This window comes from Puma concolor, chromosome D1, assembly GCF_028749965.1.
Source record: "Puma concolor isolate L17-30 chromosome D1, mPumCon1.1.hap2, whole genome shotgun sequence".
Lineage (NCBI taxonomy): Eukaryota > Metazoa > Chordata > Mammalia > Carnivora > Felidae > Puma > Puma concolor.
In genome coordinates this window covers 11,457,628-11,477,294 of record NC_141676.1, presented here as the reverse complement: position 1 = coordinate 11,477,294, position 19,667 = coordinate 11,457,628, and the positions used below count along the sequence as shown (strand labels likewise).

Sequence of the window (19,667 nt, the reverse complement as noted above, 5' to 3'; positions counted from 1 at the left end):
ACGTTCCCAAACGTAAGGGAGTGTCTCTGAAGCCCAAGCAGGGCTAAAATGGTTGTGAGGTTCTCCATCATAGGATTCCCTTCCTTTCAAGGGATCTTGTCCAGCACCCCAAGAAATCATATGGCAACAAGGGAGCAGGATGAATGAAAAAATTAGTTGAGTGCGAGACACAGCTGCCAGGATCATAGGACTTCCTCAACATATAAAATCCCACCTGGCCAAAACCTTTCAGCAAAAGCTCTGGGAAAATGTTCAGATTCCCTGGGCGACTTCCTGTTTGCTGTTCCCTCTGCTCAGAATTCTCTTTCCAAGACTACAGGGGCCGAGTTACCTTTCACAGCTCAGTTCAGGCTTCTCTATCCCCCTGGAAGACTTGGCTGCCCTTCTGGTGTCGGCCGGGCGCCTAAGAAAGCCAGTTTCCCACCATCAAAGCGCTTGACTGCGTCTGTTAGTGTATCTTTCTGCTGCACTGAGGACCAGGACTGGGTCTTGGCAGCCTAAATTTGCTTAGTGCTGGAGAGCAGCATGCACTCGATGAACGTCTGTCGAGTAGATTATCAGACACCTAATCAATTATTCATAATGCGCCACCCACATGACGCTCTGGGGCTCTCCAAAGACCAACACTGGAATTAAAATCCCGCTGCTCAACCAGAAGCACGCCCAGAGTTCCTAAATCTGGAGACTTCTTTAGGGGATGTTCCCTTTAGGATGCTAGTACTTAGTTGGCGGAAGGGGGGGGGGGGGGGGGGGAAGGGGAGCTGCCCGGGGGCGGGGCAGGTGAGGCAGGCAGGTTTTTTCTTTATAGTCTATCTCTGATGGGAGAGAAAACGATTCCATTCAGCCCAACACCCACTGGATCTTGATTTTGTAGTTTCACCTTCAGGAAATCAGTAAAAGGACTCAGGATATTAATTCAGTGAGAAAAGAGTGCAGCCACATGGCCTATTTCACTGCGGATAGGGTTAGGAGAGGGCCTCCCTTGCGAGCCCGGATAGCTCAGTCGGTAGAGCATCAGACTTTTAATCTGAGGGTCCAGGGTTCAAGTCCCTGTTCGGGCGGAGGTTATTTTAAATTCCAGAAACAAATTTGAGATTGTTAACACGACACTTAGCGAACAGGTGAGGGATCATGCAAAACCCACTGGGCTCCCTTCCGTGCTGGGGGGGAGGGGCACCCCCTGAGGGCCAGACTGGCCTCGGACTTCGCGCATGCGCACAGTTCCTGATTACGAGCCTTCCACGCTCAGGCTTTTTTCTCTTCCAACTTTGGAGTGTTACGGTGCCTTCGGCTGCTTTTTTCCTTGAAACTTCTGTGTATTACTTTTACATACAAAAGTCTATAGACCCACAACCAATAAACTGCACCCCCGTCATTCCCGACAGCAATGCTCCTGACAGTAATTGCGCAGCGTTTGGCCAGGAGCACTTGTTGGCGCCCCGTTTCTTAAAGGCGCGGTGAGAAAGCTGAGGTTCCAAAGATTCTTTCAGATAGAGACACGTGCTTCTGAGTCACATTTCCGGCTGGGAACCATCCTTTACCAGATTTCTGACGCGCCCACGAGGGTCCCTGGCTTTTGGGTCTGGCTTTGCAAAGGTTTTTGAAGGCACGTCTGTCGCCCAGGAGAAAAACTTGCGAGCCTGGCGCGCTGACCACACTGGGAACTGCGAACAAACACTACTGAGCCTAGTGTGCGGTAGTGCGGCTAGGTGCGGGGCATTCCACGGCTCCGAGCTTCCCGACGAGGACTAAGCCTCCGAACCTTCCCTGTACCACCGTAGCCTCCGCCAAGCGCGCGCGCTGAGACCCGCACGGCCGCTGCGCAAGCGCGAGGGTGAGCACGCGCGTAAGAGACCCGCTTCCCCGCAACAGACACACTACCGCTGCGCACGCGCAAGGGTTGGCTCGAGCTCTGAGACCAGCACCGGTGCTGCGCAGGCGCGCGCGGGGGCCCTGGGCGGGGCTCTACGGAAAGGAAAGCACCCGAGTCCCATTGGGAGTCGGCAAAAACCCTGCCGAAACCCGGGATCGAACCAGGGACCTTTAGATCTTCAGTCTAACGCTCTCCCAACTGAGCTATTTCGGCGTAGGTAGGAACCCTCGCTACCCTGTTAAGGAAATTTAACAGAAAGAAAGAAAAAAGAACTTTCTCTTATTTCCTCCGCCTTTCCAGTTCCTAATTACGTTCTGAGGTTTGGAGAACAGTGAAAATTCATCCCTGTCATATGAGGAGCATTTCGCGTTCTTCCTAATGCTTTCTCTACCTCTCCCCAGAGCCCTAAAAGGAGTAAACGGCCACTTACTAACAAGTGCCTACCGTGTTCCCAGCCCATGCCTCACCCCTGCCGTAAGGTTGATTTCTAAATGAAATAACTGATTCGCCTCAAATCATCCAGAATTGAACCAGAGCTGTCCAGCTCCAAAGCCCAAAAGGTCTTGGTCAAAACAGATGTTAGGGTTTGGGGGTTTTTTGTTTGGTTGGTTTTGGTTTTTTTGGTTTTTTTTTTTTTTTCCTTTTTTCTCACTTTCCCCCCTATGGGGAAAGGCAGAGGGAGTGAACTTGAATTGAGGAGGGAGGTAAGAACTAGGAGTCCTCAATGCTCTCCACCTCTGTCCTCGCCTTGCCTCAGCCTGCTCTATTCTTGTTCAGTCAGGAAATAATTGGAGCAAAGACGCTTCACTTTTCAAGGTTGCCAAAAGTGCACTTGATCACTTTCCAAGGGACTCCCTCAGAGAGAAGAGGATAAATTCGAGTGTCTGCCACAGCTCCTCGCCTTCTTTCTCTCCCTGGGATGCCAGGTTGGCCCCATGATTCAATTTCTTCAAGAAAATAGCCTGACTGGCCCAACCAAACCACTCCGCTCTTGCTGTCCCTTCAGCACCTATCAACCAACACAAATCACATGAACATGTGCTTATGATCTTGGGCATATTGGGAGTATGTTTCCTTGAAATGGTTCCTTAACGTGTTTCCATATGTATCCGTTTTTCCTCCCTAGATTGAAAACTCTTGGAAAGAAAAATAATGATGGTAACAGCTACAATATTGAATGCTTACCTTGGGGCAAAACTCTACCAAGCACTGTGCATGCCTTGTTACTCATTTAATCACACGTTCATAAGTTAGATGCTATTGCTCTGATTCCCTTTCTTCTGATGAAGCTGCGCTTTGGAGACGGAGCTAATTGTGGGTGTGTGTAGGCACAGCATAAGGCGCTCCAGGGTGAAGGGTGAAGGCCCTCCCTCCCTCTTGAGTGCTACCTCCATCCGGGTCCTGCTCCACTAATCAGGACTCCCTGGGGAGCACAGTCCATCAGCTGGGGCGGGGGGGGGGGGGGGGGCAACTGACTCAATCAACCTACACTCCCATCCTGCTGAGATCAAGATGGACTTTCTTCCGTTGCCTGGCAGAGACAAGAAAGGCTCACTCTCTAGTGAAGCAAGGACGTACCTTCCCCTCCACCTACCAGGGAAATTAGTTTTAGTCTTTCTCTTTTGTCCACAACCCAACTTCCTCAATACTTATCAGGAGCCGAAGGCTTCCCTTGTTAGACTGTAGTCAGTGCGAGCTCTTTTTCTCTTTGTGACACCAGGACTTGTCCCACCCCAGCCCCTTGAAGGCACTCTTTCCAACACGCACGTTCTTCCTCCCACGGCAATGCTGCCATCTCCGCCTTTCTCCCCTGTGTTCAGGATCACACTTGGGGTTGGGGAGGAGAGAGAAGACTTTATTTAGAGAGAAGACCGCTCTATTTGGTGTTTCGGTTTCTAAATGGCCTTCTCTTCCTTTTCAGCGTGCAGAAATATTCTCTAGAAGGGTAGTAAAGTGGCGTGTAGGTGCAGGAACCGTGCAGTAATCCCAGACACCTAGCGGGAGGGAACCCCAGAGAGAGGGTCAGCGGGGACCTCCCGCAGGACGGCGAAGCAGGACGGTGACCGGGGGAGTCCAAGGGACGTCCAGAAGCATTCGTTCCCCCTTCCTGTGAATACCGCGGTAATTGGGACCTCTGCGGCCCCGCCGGTGGTTGCAGAATAAAGCAGTATATTTAATTCCCTCGAACAATGCACTGCGAGCCTCCCAGGGGCCTTTGCACAAGGGTTTGCAATGTGTGTCCTCGCTGGGACGCGGCTTTTCCTCGCAGTCTACAAGCTCCAGGATTTTACTCCCTTCTCGGAAAGCACCCGGATAACGAAAGCTGATCCTGAAGGCTTGTACTTGTTTTTTAAATTATTAGGAAAAAGTTTTGTTGTCGCGCCCGAACAGGGACTTGAACCCTGGACCCTCAGATTAAAAGTCTGATGCTCTACCGACTGAGCTATCCGGGCTCACGGGAAGTGCCTCCCTTTGGTGCATGAAGACCCTGTTGTCGTTTGCGCTGCGAGCTGACAGCACCGCCCAGAACGAGCTCCCGGATTCGTCCTTTGCGTGTGACTAATCCAATTCCGGCCCACGGACCCCGCGGGGACGGGAGGTAAAGAGGAGAGCATGCGGGGACGGTGTCAGGTCGTTCTTTGGCAGCTGAATGCAGATTTCTTAAATATAACAAAATAAAACGCGCCCCCTTTTATTTAGAGACTCGTTGGCAAACATGAATCTTCAGTTCTGCAAAAGCCTGAAGAGAGGGGAAGCCATTGCTTCACTGCACACACCCGTCCCTCCACCCCGGCCCACGCATGTCTTTGCCCTAAAAGCAAAGAGCACAGGCTCGGAGACCACGGTTCCGTGTTAAAGGTGGCAGGTGTCCCTTCTTCCGAGAAGCACCACTTTGCAGTCCCTTGTCCTCAGGTGCCCACCTCAAAAGAAGCGCGAAGCGGAGGAGCTGAAAGAGGCGACCAGGGCTCGGGAGAAAGAGCTAGCAGCCACCCTGGGCCTGGGCCCAGAGAGCGCGCCCCCGCCCCGCCCCCTCAGGCTCGGCCTCTGCGCACGCGCGCTCCGCCCTGCGGGGGCAAACCCGTCTCCCTTCACCAGGACACGCTACTATTTGCACATTACAGATCCCCTGCTACCTTTCGGTCCTCTGGGTCTTTACACACGTTCCCTCCAACTGGCATGCTACCTTCTTTTCACTCCTTCCCCCTCGCCCGTCAGTTTAACTGCCGTCCTCCCTGGGTAGCACCTTCTGGTGACCAGCACCATCCCTAGTCTTCTCCTTCCCTGCCCTTGTGGATCTGATGGGGAAAAAAAACAAACCCTGCCCTTGAGAGGGAAAAAATCATAAGATGGCCCACAGAACTGATAGGCAATTCCAGGCCCCTCCTGAAGACTCTCCTGGGGTCTTCTTCCTGCCCCGCTTGCCTCGCACCATATTGCCACTAATGCGGAAGTAGCAGACTTTGGTGGCTCGGAACTTTGGAGAGACCGTCTCACCTGAGCCCATCGATGTAAATCAACCTCCGATCCTCCAAGCTCTCCGAGTGCCGCTTGGTTCTTCCGTCAGCGATCCAGCCTGGTTCCGTAATAGATCTGCTACACCCCAAACCTTTGGGAGCCTCATAACCAGTGCTTTAATAGAGGAATATTCAAGTGCTTTGGCAACACAGATGGACAATTAGAACGCGGGCAGAGTAGAACGTGGTAGGGAAAAAAAGACATTAACTGGGTAGGTGGATGCCACCAGGGCAAGAATGGTGATTCAGGCAGACACCCTGTATTCTCTGAGCGTCTTGCTTGGATCCCAAGTACTTCCCGCAGAGATCCTCCTTCTCTCCTCAGGCTGGAAACTGGGGGAGGTCCACAGTGAAAAAGAGAGATTTTAAGAAATTGGCCCACAATTGTGGGGGCTGGCAAGTGCAAGGTGGGTAGCCCAAAAGACTGGAAATTCCAGTAAGAGTTGATGTTGTAGTCTTGAGTTTAACTTCAGGAAGGCAGCAAGCTGGAAGCCCAGGCAGGTTTTCTATTTACCAGCTTGCAGACAGTGCCTTCTTCATCAGGAGACCCCATTCTTAAAACCTTCAGATGACTGAACAGAGGCCCAGCCACGTTCCAGAGCATCATCTGCTTTACTCGAAGTCTACTGATTTACATGTTAATCACCCCTAAACACCTTCACAGCAAGCAACATCAGGACTGGTGTTTGGCTAAACAACCGTAGCCTAGCCAAGGTGACCTATAAAATTCCCTGTCACACATGCCAATGTACACCATGCAAACTCTGAACTACCCAATTTTTTAATACATCATTTTCTTTTCCTTCTTTTTGACCATCATTAGATTTCAAGAGTCCCTTATCAAAATGCATCCTTCCACCCAAGAACCCAAAGATGTGGGGGACAAAGCCCCTCATCAGCTAGCATATTGACACAGATGAACAGAAAGGGGAGGGCATATAAATAGGTTCCAAAGCAGTATTTCTCCATGTTGCCTTTCATCACATCTAGGGTTTTTAGAATATGAGAACTGAATCACCATTCTCTCTCCCCATGTCCCAGCCTGGCACCCAGCCCAAAAGAAGGCATGCCTAAGTGTATTTGGTTCCATTGCACTGCCTTGAGTTGAGTGACTCATCATCTTAACAAGTTATATTAATAATAATAATGACTATCATCATCATCATCATCATCCAGCCCAGAGCCTCCAAATTCCCCCCCCCCCCCAGGCTAGTGTGAACAACTCTGGAAGCCTGGGTCAGGTTGGACGGTTTGATTCCCTGTGTTTCCTGGGAATCCCTGCTGTGGCCTCCTCTGTTGGTGATGGTCGCAAACCCATTTTGTGCATTTCGAGATTTTGAGAATAAGGAACTACCAGTCTGTTGTGCAAATCCGGATCATCCTGAGTAATTTCTCAGTATAATTGCGGGGGCGCGGGGGGGTGGGGCAGGGGGCGCATAGAGTTCAGAGCATATGTATGTGTATGTGATGTCCAACAGCGGTTTGTGATTTACCAAATAAAAATTTAGTTACATTTAAGTTTCTGGGAAAAGAGTGTGTACTTCGTATGATCCACGCAGTATTTGGAACATGCTTATACTAAAAAACATTTGTCCTTCCTTTGAATTTCAAATTCAATTGCGTGTCCTGGAATTTGATTTGGTAACCCTGCTGTAGACGTGAACCAGAGAGGGCTGCCCATACCACCGCACCGTCACCACCACCACCACCACCACCACCCAAAGCTGACCTAGGTGCTTGTTTCTGTTAAACCAGGTGGACCAAACCGAAATCGAAGGTTTCCTTGGCGGAGAGAGAGCCCGGGATGTCGGCATCCCCATCGAGCCCCGCGCGCCCCGCGCTCCGCGCCCCCGCGCGTGGCAGTTGCGTGGCCGTCAAGCGCCCTGCGGAGCCCGGGCGCGCCAGGGGCTCCCACCCGCGGGGAAAGGTTCTACCTCCAGCAGCTCCCGGAACGTCGCTGGAAACAGGAAAGAAGAGAGAGGGCTAGACTGATCAAGCAAGCGAGAGTTGTGTAGTACGTGCGGAGAGCGTGGTCTCAGCCAGATCCAAGGTCAGGGAAGGGACCCTGACTTTAAACTGAGCAGTTTAAAAGCAACGACATAAAAAAAAGGCCAGTCCCTCCGCGCCTACACCCCAAGCGCCTACACCCCAAGCGCCTACACCCCAAGCTCGTGTGCGTGGAGGATGCCCCCCAGGGTGGCAGCCTGGGATTCTTTCATTAGAAGACGTGTACTGCTCCCTGGAAAGGAGCTGCCACTGGCAGTGACCTCTAAAACCACTGCCGAAACCCGGGATCGAACCAGGGACCTTTAGATCTTCAGTCTAACGCTCTCCCAGCTGAGCTATTTCGGCAGCTTGTAAAAGCTGTTTTCCGTATTTCCATAATAAAATAGTATTTGTTCCGTTGTCACAGAAGAGGTCAGAATAGATTCAGCTGGAGGTAAGCATCTAGCAAATATTATAGAGGTGATAAAGCAAAGCCTCCCCGTGTATAAGCTAGAAATGACAAATAATTTTACTTTTCTCAGTTGTTTGGACTCAAGAAACGTATGGAACTGAACAGGACGGCCATGTGTAAAATGTGACTCTTCAGTGTCACCTCCAGATGAGGTATGCGTAGAGTCGCGGCATCTGTATGTTAAAAGCATTGATTTGCCAAACCTAAGTCGTGAAAATATGCCTCCGTTTTTGTAACCCCACCTGGACATCTTCAAACTCTCAAATATACAGACACTGTCAAAACATGGGATTGGCTGAGACTCTCTCAAACTCTAAGAAGCAAGCTGTGGTTTAATAATATCTCCTAATGGGTTAATTTTATTCCACCTATTTCATAACTTTGCATCCCTAACATTCACATATATAAAATTGAGCTAGCCCTAGCGCTAACTGAATCAGGCTCTCTGCAGAGGGGGCTCAGGACTGTGTACTTTGTAAATTGACCAGGTGAAATTTAATGTGCAGCCTCCCTCAGTCTCACAAAAACTATTACCAAGAGATCTACACTTTCAATCGCTTACCCAACCTCTTCATGGGGACATCCAGCTCAGAATGTCCAAAAATGAACTGTCTTTCCCTCTAAACTTACCTTTCTATCACCTTCTGTCTGCATTTCCCGAGGAAGAAAAACACAATTTCTTCCCTCTCTGCTCGCCACCCATAATCAGACCCAAGTGCTGTTCATTCAAGTTCAGTAGTTCTGGACTCCCTCCACTTCTCTTCATCCTCACATCTTCCCCAACCTCTTCATTGATCTTCCCACCTGTAATTCACTTTCCACACTGGAACCCATCACCCTGCTTAAAAATCCTGCACAGGCTCTCTACTTGAGAGCAAAGATGAAGACTTCTTTCTTCAGATAGGATACAGCCTTCCAGAAACCCTTTCCTCTCTCCAGTGCCAGATCAGTGCTTTCTCCTTGACTCTGAAATCCAGCGGCTCACGCAGCCACCCAAGCTCAGGATGCTTTCCTACACTGCTCTTCATCTTCGTCCACGCAGTGTTCTATACATTGCCCTTCCCTATTAAACCTGTGACTCGCATCTCAGATACATTCTCCTCCTTCTAGAATTCCCCTCTAACATGTCTCCGTCGTCCCCCCGCCCCTGCAGGCTGGTGGCCCTTCTCCGGTGCTTTCACCAGCTCTTATTGCCTGTTTGTCAGAGCTCTTTCTCGCCACGTGCATCCTTAATGTATGTTACATAGCAGACTGGAGTCGATGCTGAAAGAGAAGGAAGAGAGAGAGGAGAGAGAGATAGGGAAGAGAAGAGAAAGAGAAAGAAAGCAAGCCATGTCTCAGGGCCAATTTTTTTTTTAATGTTTTTATTATTTTTGAGAGACAGAGAGAGAGAGAGAGAGTGCATGACAGGGGAGGGACAGAGAGACGGGAACAAAGCTTCCAAAGCAGGCTCTGTACTGACATCAGAGAGCCCAAGGCAGGGCTTGAGTTCATGAACCCCGAGCCACTAGATCATGACCTGAGCTGAAGTCAGATGCTCAACCAGCTGAGCCACCCAGGCCCCCCCGCCCCCCACTGGTTCTTTATTAACTTTTAAAATCACCTGGTTAAACTCAGATGTGATCTCTGCAAGGTTGTTTATAGGAGATTCTGAGCTCTTTAGTTCTTGCCTTGAAAGAGACCTCATCTGGCCACCCTGCCTCCTTCCCCTGAGGGGTCAGTGTGAACTGAAAAGGTAGTAGGGAGGAAGGCCTGAGAATAGAACTACCCATTACTTTATGAGCTTGGAAGGGAAAACCATGAGCGGCTTGGAATGCTTCCCACAGGGCAGGGCAGATCACTGGGCAAAAGCTTTATACACTTTTAGAAGCAAGCTCTAAATTTTGACAGCAATCTTAGAGTTTCACAGGGTATACACCTTATAGTGAAAAAATTCCAAAGAAGATTTTTCTACACCTCTTTTTAGGGTTGGTTTTCATTTATCTCGCTGAAAGTAGAGTAGGCCCTTGCAATGTGTGGGACCTCAGAGGTCCCTGACAAGTGTACTAATTTGTACTTTTGCTGGGTCATCATTTTGAAGCATGAGTATGGTAGACCCTTCGGGATCCACATCCCAGCCAATCAGGTCACAGTAGCCCATGAAAAGACTAAAGAAAGGATTGTTGCTATGTTCCAGCTACATTTGCCCCTTTTGGATGAAATTGTGTAGCACAGTGCTATTCAAGATTGCCGGATGTAGGTCTCACAAGTGCAAGGGTCTACTGCAATGTTTTTAGCTTGCCAGAAAAAAACCTGGTAAGTTGCTGAATTACCGTCAAGCCCAGCAGTGTGAATCAGGCAAATGACTTGAACAGATGAGTGGCCTTCCCAAGAACCAGGCTAGCACAATCCCTGGAGACACAGCTCATTTTTGTGGACGTGAGAGCCTTGGGAAATCAAGGAGCCTGGAGGCTGAACCTCAAGGCTGCTCTTTCCTGCAGATCGACTTCCAAGGTGGCACTCTCCACATCACTAAGCCTCTGCATCATATGACCTAATCCAGGAGGAAATGACTTAACTGCCAGCTGCCTTCCAACCCACTTTCTCTTAGGACACAAAGTTGTAGGGGGTCACAGACTCAGTGGTCAGACAACCCAGCTTTGAATTCGAATGACTGTGCCCAACCATGCGCTGTGTGACCTTGGGTGAATTTAGGTGGTTTTTTTTTTTTGTGCCTTTTCCCAGTGCCTTTCTTCATATTCAACACGACGATTCTAACATTTACCTCTTAAAATTGTGTGTGAGCCAGACAATGTTCAGAATCTCTAAGTCAGCCTGCTGGGCCCAGGAGCAGATGCCCAGTCACAAGGCAGGGCCCGAGCCTGCCCTGATGTGCAGCCTATCTGGGTCCTTTGATTCCTTTGCCCACCTCCCCCCTGCCCTGAACTTTACAGTGAAAACCTAACCAAGCCTTTTCACAGTCCTAATGCTCTCCAAGGCCTTTAAATCAATCCTCCATTGCTTACGTTTCAAAGTACAGAATTGAATCCCTACATGAAACAGCTAAGAATCTGAGAATCTAAATGGGCAAGAGAAATTACATTCAAGAAAACTTTTATTTTTGGAGGTGAAACAGGCTCAACATCAAAAGCACTAGACACGATTCCCCTATAACCAAGGTGGGACACTGACGGTTACATGCCATCAAAGCGGAAGGGCCTGTTGAAACTACTCTGCTGTCCACGGGCCCTTGAGAATGTTGCCAAATGCTTGGAACGCCTAGAAACCCATGCCCCATTCTTCTTTCAATTTCTCGCAAAGATCAGCTGCCCGCTTCCCAAGAACGAACCAGCACTGGGTCAGTCCTCCAGGCCCTCCTCCACCACTGCTTCCCTGGTGGGAGTACAAGTGAATCAGACAAACGATATGACTTTTTAAAAATTATTTAATTTAGTAGTTTTCTTGGAAAAAAAAACAATAAGGCAAAAAAAAAAAAAAACGAAAATATATATAGTTTTGTTTCAATGTGACTTCATTTCACCTGAAGGACTCAAAGCTTCTCCATTAGCAGGAATCTGACTGGGGATCAGGCTGGAAATGTAGTGCAGATGGTGAAGGAAGAAGGGGAGGGGCGGGGGGGGATAAAGCAGAGCTGTTCAGTTTGGTTGAGGAATCCCCGCTCTGGCTGAAGTCCCTTGATTAGGTCACAGCCTTTACAGGCCTCCTTGCAAGAAGGCCCAGCGCAACCCCGCACTTACAGTGGGAATCGGGGTCTTAGAGGAAACTCCCCGGCGGCTGCCCCTTTCTCAAGTGCATCACAGATAGGAAGGGAGGGATGGCGAGGAAGGAACAGAAGTACTCATTTGTCTAGTGTAAATCCCATTTCCGTGCAGGGATGGCTTCCTCTGGAATGATATTTCCCCCAGGACCCACACTGGCTGAGGCTCAGCAGTTAAGGAACAGAAACAAAAAACACTAACAAAAAGCATACAAGGAAGGCACCTCAATTTGTGATCCTCAACCAAGGGTGGGCTGCACAGGGGTAGATCTCTGAACAGGACAGCTAAAACAAATACAGAATACAAAATGAAGGAAGCCAAGGCCCGACAGGCGTGGTTCTCTCACCCACCCCAACATGACGGCACTTTCGGCCCCACGTCCTGGGAAGAAGTTTCTTTTGGGAATCAGCTGTGTATGCTGCGATTTGGACAGAGGCAGAATTAAACTGGAAATCACCGTCCTCTCTACCCACGCTCTTCCTAACAGAAGAAGGGAAAAAGGCGGGAAGAGTTAGGATTTCATTTTTAAGAGTCAGGCAATCAGGAGAGCAGAATCTAGACAGCAGTGGGCAGGCACTCCATGACACAGACCAGGGATCGAGTCCCTGCTCAGTAACTGCCAGATGTGACCCTACACAGGTTCTGGATCTGCCTGCCCCTAAAAGATGGAAGACAGGGGAGGCCCCAGCCCACATCAGTGTGTCCAAGAGAGAGTCCCAGGGAGACAAATGATACCAAAAAACAAGATTCTTAATGGGAAGGAGGAAGATCAAACAAAAAAAATTAGATTTTTCTCTACATATATATAATATACAGGTATTTAACACATTATTCTAGAGGTGGCTCCAGTCCGTAGGGCTTGAGAGATGGTGAAAACTTTTGTTCCAAATTAAGTCCTTCTCTCAAATTCTGAAGGATGTCAGAATAGGGCAGGTAGTGCTTTGCTCTGCATGGGGGCCCAGACCCAAACTGGTATCGTGCTGAGAGGGAGGGAGATGGGGGTGGGGGCAAGAAAGGCAATGAAGGATGGGGGTGAGGAGGAATGGGGACGGCAAAGTGACTAGCGGTCTCTTCCATCCTGCTTTGTGTTCTCAGAAGTTCTCGGCCTGACGAAGTCCAGAAAACTCCCTTGTGGGGATAACGTGACCCTCCTACCAACCACCAAAGCAGCCTCCGGTCGCTGTCAAAGAGGGAGGACCGCAGAAGGGTATTTTACGCAAGACAGAAACTTCTAAGAATGTCACTCTGAATATTCCAACCTTACAGAACAAGCCCCCTCGCCAGCGTTCCGATACCGCAGTTACCTCTGGGTGGACACCCCATTAAACTGACCCCGTCTGTGACCCCGCCTCATAACGCCACGCCTAAGCTCCACTGCAGTCATTCACGATGCCTCCGTTGGTAAGTCTTATGTGCTTCCTCTTTGAAGGAACTTCTAAATTCAGCTCTTGCTCTGAACAGCACCAAAAATGCCCCTGAATCATAATCTCATGCGGACCTTGGCTGAGCAGGATACTACAGGGGAGGGTGAATGACGTCATCTTAAAATGGGGGCAGAGGGAGAAGGAAGAGTCGAGAGTACTTGACTTTGCAGAAGGGCTGTAACGCTAACTTTCAGCCACTCACCCTCCCCCTTACAAACATAGGTATCTAGTATGTCGATTTCAGTTTCAATCAGCTAAGGCAACCAGCCAATCACCACCACTGGTGTCTGCTTCTGGTGATTGATTTGGAAAAAATGATTGGTTAAGACAGACAAACTGGAGGAAAGCGCTTGGTAAGAGTCACAAATGCCAGCTTTCCCGCACATCCTCTGTCATCTTCTCCTTTGGATCCTCCTCCTTTTCGTTGCTGCCATTTCAGAAAATGTCCGGGCATGAGGTCCAGTCCTGTTTTTCTTTACATTCCCAGTATCCTCCCCTATAAATATGGGTTAACTCCTTGGTAACAGGGTCCTTCTTCCGCTCAAACCACAGTGCTTTATAGGGATCGTACGGTGTGCCTAAAGGGAAAGCGGGGGGAGAAAGCGGAATGAGAGCCAGAAACACACGAAGTGATTCTCCACGCATCAAGAAATAGAGTAGAAGGCAGGTTCGTTACCATCCTCGGTGGCTTTCATAGCTTCTGCTTCTCTCTTCTTCCTGGAAAGTCTTTGTTTTTCCTCCAGGCGCTGCTTCTCAGCATTGGCTTCATCCCAGCGCCCGTTCTCCATCAGTCTCTGGTCGGGCCGCAATCTGCTGTCTGTGGGGGCAGTGCCACTTTCCCAGGCATTGAGCGTGAGCGCGAGCTCTGAGAAGTAGTACATGTTTTCTGCGTTCTTCCTGCAAGTAAAGGATGGGGAAGAGAAACGGTGATGCCAGAGCCCAGGGCCTCGTTAAGGAGCAACGACCCAAAGACGCCCTCCCCGAAGCTGTTCTACAGATGGACAGACTCTAGGACCAGGTCAGGCTCCCCTAGTTAAGAGACCCAGACTGGACCATCCCCCATCCCCTCCCCTAGCATCACTTGTGCCAGCAGTCCGCTGGGCTTGTGCTGTGCTCAGCGGAGATTAAGAAGAATGGAAGGGAACATTCTGCTAAATGAACTTTCTTATTCCTATTTCCTTCGCTTTCTTTTTAACCTGTTCTGGGATAATCTTGCTGTTATTATACACTGGGTAAATGAGATGACAGGAGACAAATGGCCTCCGTCTTCATTCCGAATTCCTGTATATCATCTCAGAGACCTTTAGATGGCCACTGGGTCTCAGGCTAAATTGTTTTTTTCTTTTAATGTTTTTTTAACATTTTTGAGAGAGTCAGAGCACAAGCGGGGGAGGGGCAGAGAGAGAGGGAGACAGACTCTGAAGCAGGCTCCAGGCTCCAAGACATCAGCACAGAGCCGGATGAGGGGCTTAAACTCACAAACTGTGAGATCATGACCCGAGCGGAAGCTGGACACTCAACGGAATGAGCCACCCAAGCGCCCCTCAGGCTAAACTGTTAACAGGTGGTAGGCATCTTTCTCCTCCAGCCACTTCTGAAGAGGTTTGTTTGTTTGTTCTATTTTTGAGAGAGAGAGTGTGAGTGTGGGAGGGGCAGAGAGAGAAGGGGACAGAGAATCCCAAGCAGGCTCTGCACTGTCAGCACAGAGCCTGACGTGAGGCTCAAACTCACGAATGGGGAGATCATGATCCGAGCTGAAGTCACTCAACCGACTGAGCCACCTGCTTTTGAATAGTTTTGCTCTAAATTATAAATATTTCTTGGCAGATGTGACTTGCTTTGTTTCAGCTTTCCTGACAAGGCACACTACAACTCGAATCATACAATGACCACCTTCTGGTTATCTCTCCAAAAGTTCTGATTTCCCTGGCTGATCCCTCACATAATTCAGTGGGAAGGAAGGCAGAAATGCCATCAACACTGCTCCGAGGTTGAGGTCAAAGTGTTACCTGGAGAGCCGGGATATGGATACTCACGGTAAAGGGTTCCTTTTCCATAGCATGACCCTGCTTTCCTCTGCCTCATGGCCTCTCTGTCGAGCATCACCCCCATTTTCCCCAATGACTGGTTGTACTTTGAAACAATCCATTTTTTCATCCCATGTCCCCAGAAGGGCAAAGTGGACTTTTCCTGACGGGTCGGTCACTTCCCCGGTCACCTGCAAGGTGGGGAGCAGGGCTTTGGAGTACGGCAGTCGGCGTGATGTAGCTTACCTGACTATTCTGGCAACCAAAGTCCTAGGGTAAATACTGGTTAAAGCCTGCTTTGGCAAACACCGTGGAGCCACCCAGATTATTTTGGTATACTTTTTTGAGCTGTGTAAAATAAATGGCCATGAGCTGGGTTTCCTCATTTTGTGGTACAGGGATTTTTGTTGCAATGATATATGCAGGGAAAGGATCTGACTGGTACTTGGAATTATGGTATTTTCTTCTCCCTGGAAGTCAGACAGCCACAAGCAGATTTAATCCCCGACTCTTCTTCACTGTCCATCAAAACTCATGGCACAATTCCACTGTGGTGGTGACGCAAGACTCGCACTCAGACCTCACAGAGGTCAAACTGCCCATCCTTCTTCCTGAAATCCTTTTATTGGTCCTTCCTCTGTGCTTCCCATTTCCAATCTCTCATTGCTCTTGACTTTTCCTTTCTTACTCAATGTCTTTCCCAGAAAAGAAAGGATTTGGTTTGGCAATGCAATCTAGTCTCCCTTCTTGCTGACTTTCTCCTTTACCTCTCCTTCCCTGCCGCCCTCCCCCTCCCCCCACCCCTGCCAAATCACCACATACATATTTAGGAGATGTAGATATATGTACGTTAGACTGTCTATCCATCCGTTATCTACACGAACCCCAAAGGAGCAGGCTTTCTAAGAGATACACGCTAAGGAAAAACATTTAAACTCAACTTTTCTTACCTTTCTTGCTACATCACGAGAGAAGTAGCTATAAGGAACAAATTTAAGATTGCACTTGTCGCCCGTCTTGTGATTCACAATATCAATTTCACCGGACTAGAAAACAAAAGCCATCATGGATTGATTTCATTTATTTATTTGTTTATTTATTTAATGTTTACTTATTTTTGAGAGACAGAGAGAGGGGGTGAGTGGAGGAGAGGCAGAGACGATCCAAAGCGGGCTCTGTGCGTGCTGATAGCAGACAGCCCGATGCAGGACTTGAACTCATGAACCGTGAGATCATGACCTGAGCCAAAGTAGGTCACTTAACTGACTGAGCCACCCAGATGCCCCTTATTTATTTTTAATGTTTATTTATTTATTTTGAGGGAAAGAGAGTGTGCAAGCAGGGGAAGGGCAGCGAGAGGGGATCCCAAGCATGCTCCGTGCGGTCAGCACAGAGCCTGACACAGGACTTGATCTCACAAACCATAAGATCATGACCAGAGCTGAAATCAAGAGCCAGGCACTTAACTGACTGAGCCACCCAGGTGCCCATGGCTTGATTTTATCAGTCCCAGGGGATCTGAATGTCTGCTGGACCCCATGCCTCATAATTCCTCACTTTTCCATCTTACACTCTTGGACTCCCTTGCTTATGGCTTCCGGTCTCAGCTGACCCGAGAAGCCACGGAACCTTGGTATTCAGAACCTTGGTATTCCAGGTTGGGATCAGGACCAAATGCCTTCTGGTTTTCTTTCAATTGTGTGTCACGTTAGGTGGCCTATGATATGCCCCTCAACACATATGCTGATATTCACATAACGGTTTGCCTTTTCCAAACCAGGCCCTTGTCAGCAAACTGACAAGTAATTAGATGTTATTTTAGTACAGTTCTTACACTTGTGTATTTTGTTAAATACTTTTCAATCTCTACATATTTGTCATGGGTCTCCAGTGATACAGTAACTCTTTGAGGACAATGTCTTGTCTGATTTTGTATCCCCAAGACTTAGACTCTGCCTGGCAGTAAATGTCTGATGAATAACGAAAGGATGAAGAGTAGGAGCCGTGTTTATTATTTTCCTGTACTTTCATAGTAGCCGACACAGTCCTGATAGAGCAGTCATTGAATGAATGGTATAAATTGGTCATTTACAAGTAAGAATTTGTAGTATAGAAACTTGGGAAGGTTGAGGTGGGGCTACTGGCTGAGAGCAGTTCGTTGGGAGAGGTGGATAAATCAGGGGCAAGTTCAATCCGGGGCAAGTTCACATGCCCTGGACACTGCAAAGACGTACCTAAGAAGGTATTCTTCTGAACTTCAGTACACTTTGGGCACCTCTGCTTACCTGATCTATCCACAACTTGCCCACGATAATGTTGTGCACCGTTGTGGTAACTTTTTTCCAAGTGTAGTGGTGCCCAGTTGCATGGAAAATACAGTGGATGCTACCTGGAAACAGAGAGAGGTACACAAATTAAGCCAAATGTTAGGATAATAGCATCACTTTAGGTACAAATAATAATGGATTAACTTTCTTCTATTAATATTTCTCACTTTGAAAAGGAAAACAATAAACCAAAAAGGATTTATAATTTTTTTAAATGTTTATTTATTATTGAGAGACAGAGCGTGAGTGGAGGTGGGGGCGAGGGGGGGGGGGCGGGCAGAGAGAGAGGGAGACACAGAATCTGAGGCAGGCTCCAGGCTCTAAGCTGTCAGCCCAAAGTGGGGCTCGAACTCACAAACCACAAGATCATGACCAGAGCTGAAGTCAGACGCTTAACTGACTGAGCCACCCAGGTGCCGCTATAATCTTTTTTTTAAGTTTATTTATTTATTTTGAGAAAGAGAGAGCACAAGCAGGGGAGGGGCAGAGAGAGACAGGGAGAGAGAGATTCCCAAGTAGGCTCCACACTCGGTGCAAAGCCCCAACACAGGGCTCAATCTCACGACCCTGAGATCATGATCTGAGCCAAAATCAAGAGTTGGATGCTTAACTGACTGAGCCACCCAGGAGCCCTAGGATTTATAACTGTCTTAAATACTGGAAGCACTGATTGATTTTTTTCACCTGATTTTTAAATTTATGAATAAAATACACCTAAATGATGACAAACGCTGATAACTGATAGAGCTTAGCTAGGAAGCAACATTCTGCAATTGTAGAAATAAAAATGAAAGCAAAAGCTCCAATTCTTTTCACCAACTCGGCCTGCCCAGACCATCTGCAAAATTGACAGGAACAGGTCCAATGTGCCCCAATATGAAAAATGAAATAGAATTGTGGAAAGGAGCACACACTGGTCGTCAGGACTGGGGGCCAGGCCCTCTTGTTAGTCACTAGCTGTGTGACCATAAGCAAACCACTCTTCTAAAGGCCGTAGCAGTAAAGAAGGTGTAGTGGATGGAGAAGGGCTCTGGAGCCAGGAAGAACTGGATTCAATCCTGGCTCCACCACTCATTGGATGTGTGATCCTGGGTCGTGTAATAAAGAATTGGTCTGGTCTTCATCCATGGTTCCTGGGAGGGAACCTCTAAACCTTTGGAATTTCCTAAGTAATAGTAACGTCTGTGTTATTCATGGGGGCCCTGATAGTTTATGCCAAAGAGCCGACGTGGTAGACCCCTAGATAGCTTATGCTCAAGAGGAGGCCAGGACAGAAAGGCCAACCATGTAATTAAGAGACTTGGGGCTTTGAATCACTTGAAATCAGCCAGACCCCCCCCCCCCCCCCGCCACCTCCTGGGAATGGTATTCCCTTCTCTGTAGGGAGGGAAGGAGGCCTAGATATTGAGTTCACTCATGTGGCTGATGATTCAGTCATGCCTACCTAATGAAACCCTAATAAAATCTCTGGACAGCGAAGCTTGGTGCAGCTTCCTCGTTGGTGAACATATCAATGTGCCAGGAGGGCTACGTGCCCTGATTCCACAGGAGAAGGCATGGAAGTTTATGTTCATGACCCTTGCAGACGTTGCCTTATATGTCTCTTCATTTGGCTGGTCCTGATTTGTACCCTTTGTAATAAAACTGTAATGGTAAGAACAGCATTCCCCTGGGTTCTGAGTCATCTTGGCAAATTATCGAAACTGAAGCCAGTTGGTCAGAAGTACAGATGGCCTGGGGACCCCCAAATTCGTGGCTGGCATCTGGTGTGAGGGCAGTCTTGATGGAGACTGTGCCCTTAACTTATGGGGTCTGCATGAATCTGGGAGGTCAGCAACAGAACTGCATGAGAGTATTGTGTCCTGGACAGGTTGTGTAATTTCCCCAGGCCTCTGCTTTATAATCTGTAGGCGGGAAAAACAGACCTTGTTGTGCAGCAAATGTCTGTTTATTTGCCCAATAAAATGCCTGAAACATCATGGGCACTCAGCAGATACAGTCTTCTCCTGTTCTTCTGAGTTCATCTCAGACACCAAACCCAAAAGTGAGGTGAACAGAGGTGACTACAGATTCAAAACAATAAAAAAAAAAATGGAAAGATACGCAACAGATCGTAGATCTTCACGTATGTGCTGCAAATGCGGTCACTTATGGGAGCGGAGAACTCTAAGCTCCCTCTGCAGCCACTAACGAACAGAAGACTAATTATGTGTCTTTCTCGTACAAGAGACTAAAATAGCCCTGCTGGCTGCAGCAGCCATGATGACAATGACGCTAACGAGAAC

General features: G+C 48.5%; 1 protein-coding gene and 4 non-coding genes across 5 annotated transcripts in view; 1 reads left to right on the top strand and 4 right to left on the bottom strand.

Moving 5' to 3' along the window:
• The first annotated feature begins 988 nt into the window (after positions 1-988).
• Positions 989-1,061, top strand: TRNAK-UUU (transfer RNA lysine (anticodon UUU)). The gene has a single exon. It is a non-coding gene; the product is annotated as a tRNA-Lys (tRNA).
• A 952-nt stretch (positions 1,062-2,013) lies between these two features.
• On the bottom strand, positions 2,014-2,086 carry TRNAF-GAA (transfer RNA phenylalanine (anticodon GAA)). The gene has a single exon. It is a non-coding gene; the product is annotated as a tRNA-Phe (tRNA).
• A 2,167-nt stretch (positions 2,087-4,253) lies between these two features.
• TRNAK-UUU (transfer RNA lysine (anticodon UUU)) lies at positions 4,254-4,326 on the bottom strand. The gene has a single exon. It is a non-coding gene; the product is annotated as a tRNA-Lys (tRNA).
• A 3,341-nt stretch (positions 4,327-7,667) lies between these two features.
• TRNAF-GAA (transfer RNA phenylalanine (anticodon GAA)) lies at positions 7,668-7,740 on the bottom strand. Its single transcript has one exon. It is a non-coding gene; the product is annotated as a tRNA-Phe (tRNA).
• Positions 7,741-10,922: 3,182 nt separating this feature from the next.
• The window catches only part of OSBP (oxysterol binding protein), a 35,750-nt gene continuing 27,005 nt past the window's right edge, over positions 10,923-19,667 (bottom strand). Inside the window, exons 10-14 of the mRNA XM_025915308.2 lie at positions 17,341-17,444; positions 16,006-16,101; positions 15,065-15,246; positions 13,705-13,925; positions 10,923-13,606 (exon numbers count right to left, since the gene is read on the bottom strand). Of these exons, the coding sequence (XP_025771093.2) occupies positions 13,464-13,606; positions 13,705-13,925; positions 15,065-15,246; positions 16,006-16,101; positions 17,341-17,444 (746 nt within the window). The 3' untranslated portion in view covers positions 10,923-13,463. The remainder of the gene's footprint in view (positions 13,607-13,704; positions 13,926-15,064; positions 15,247-16,005; positions 16,102-17,340; positions 17,445-19,667) is intronic.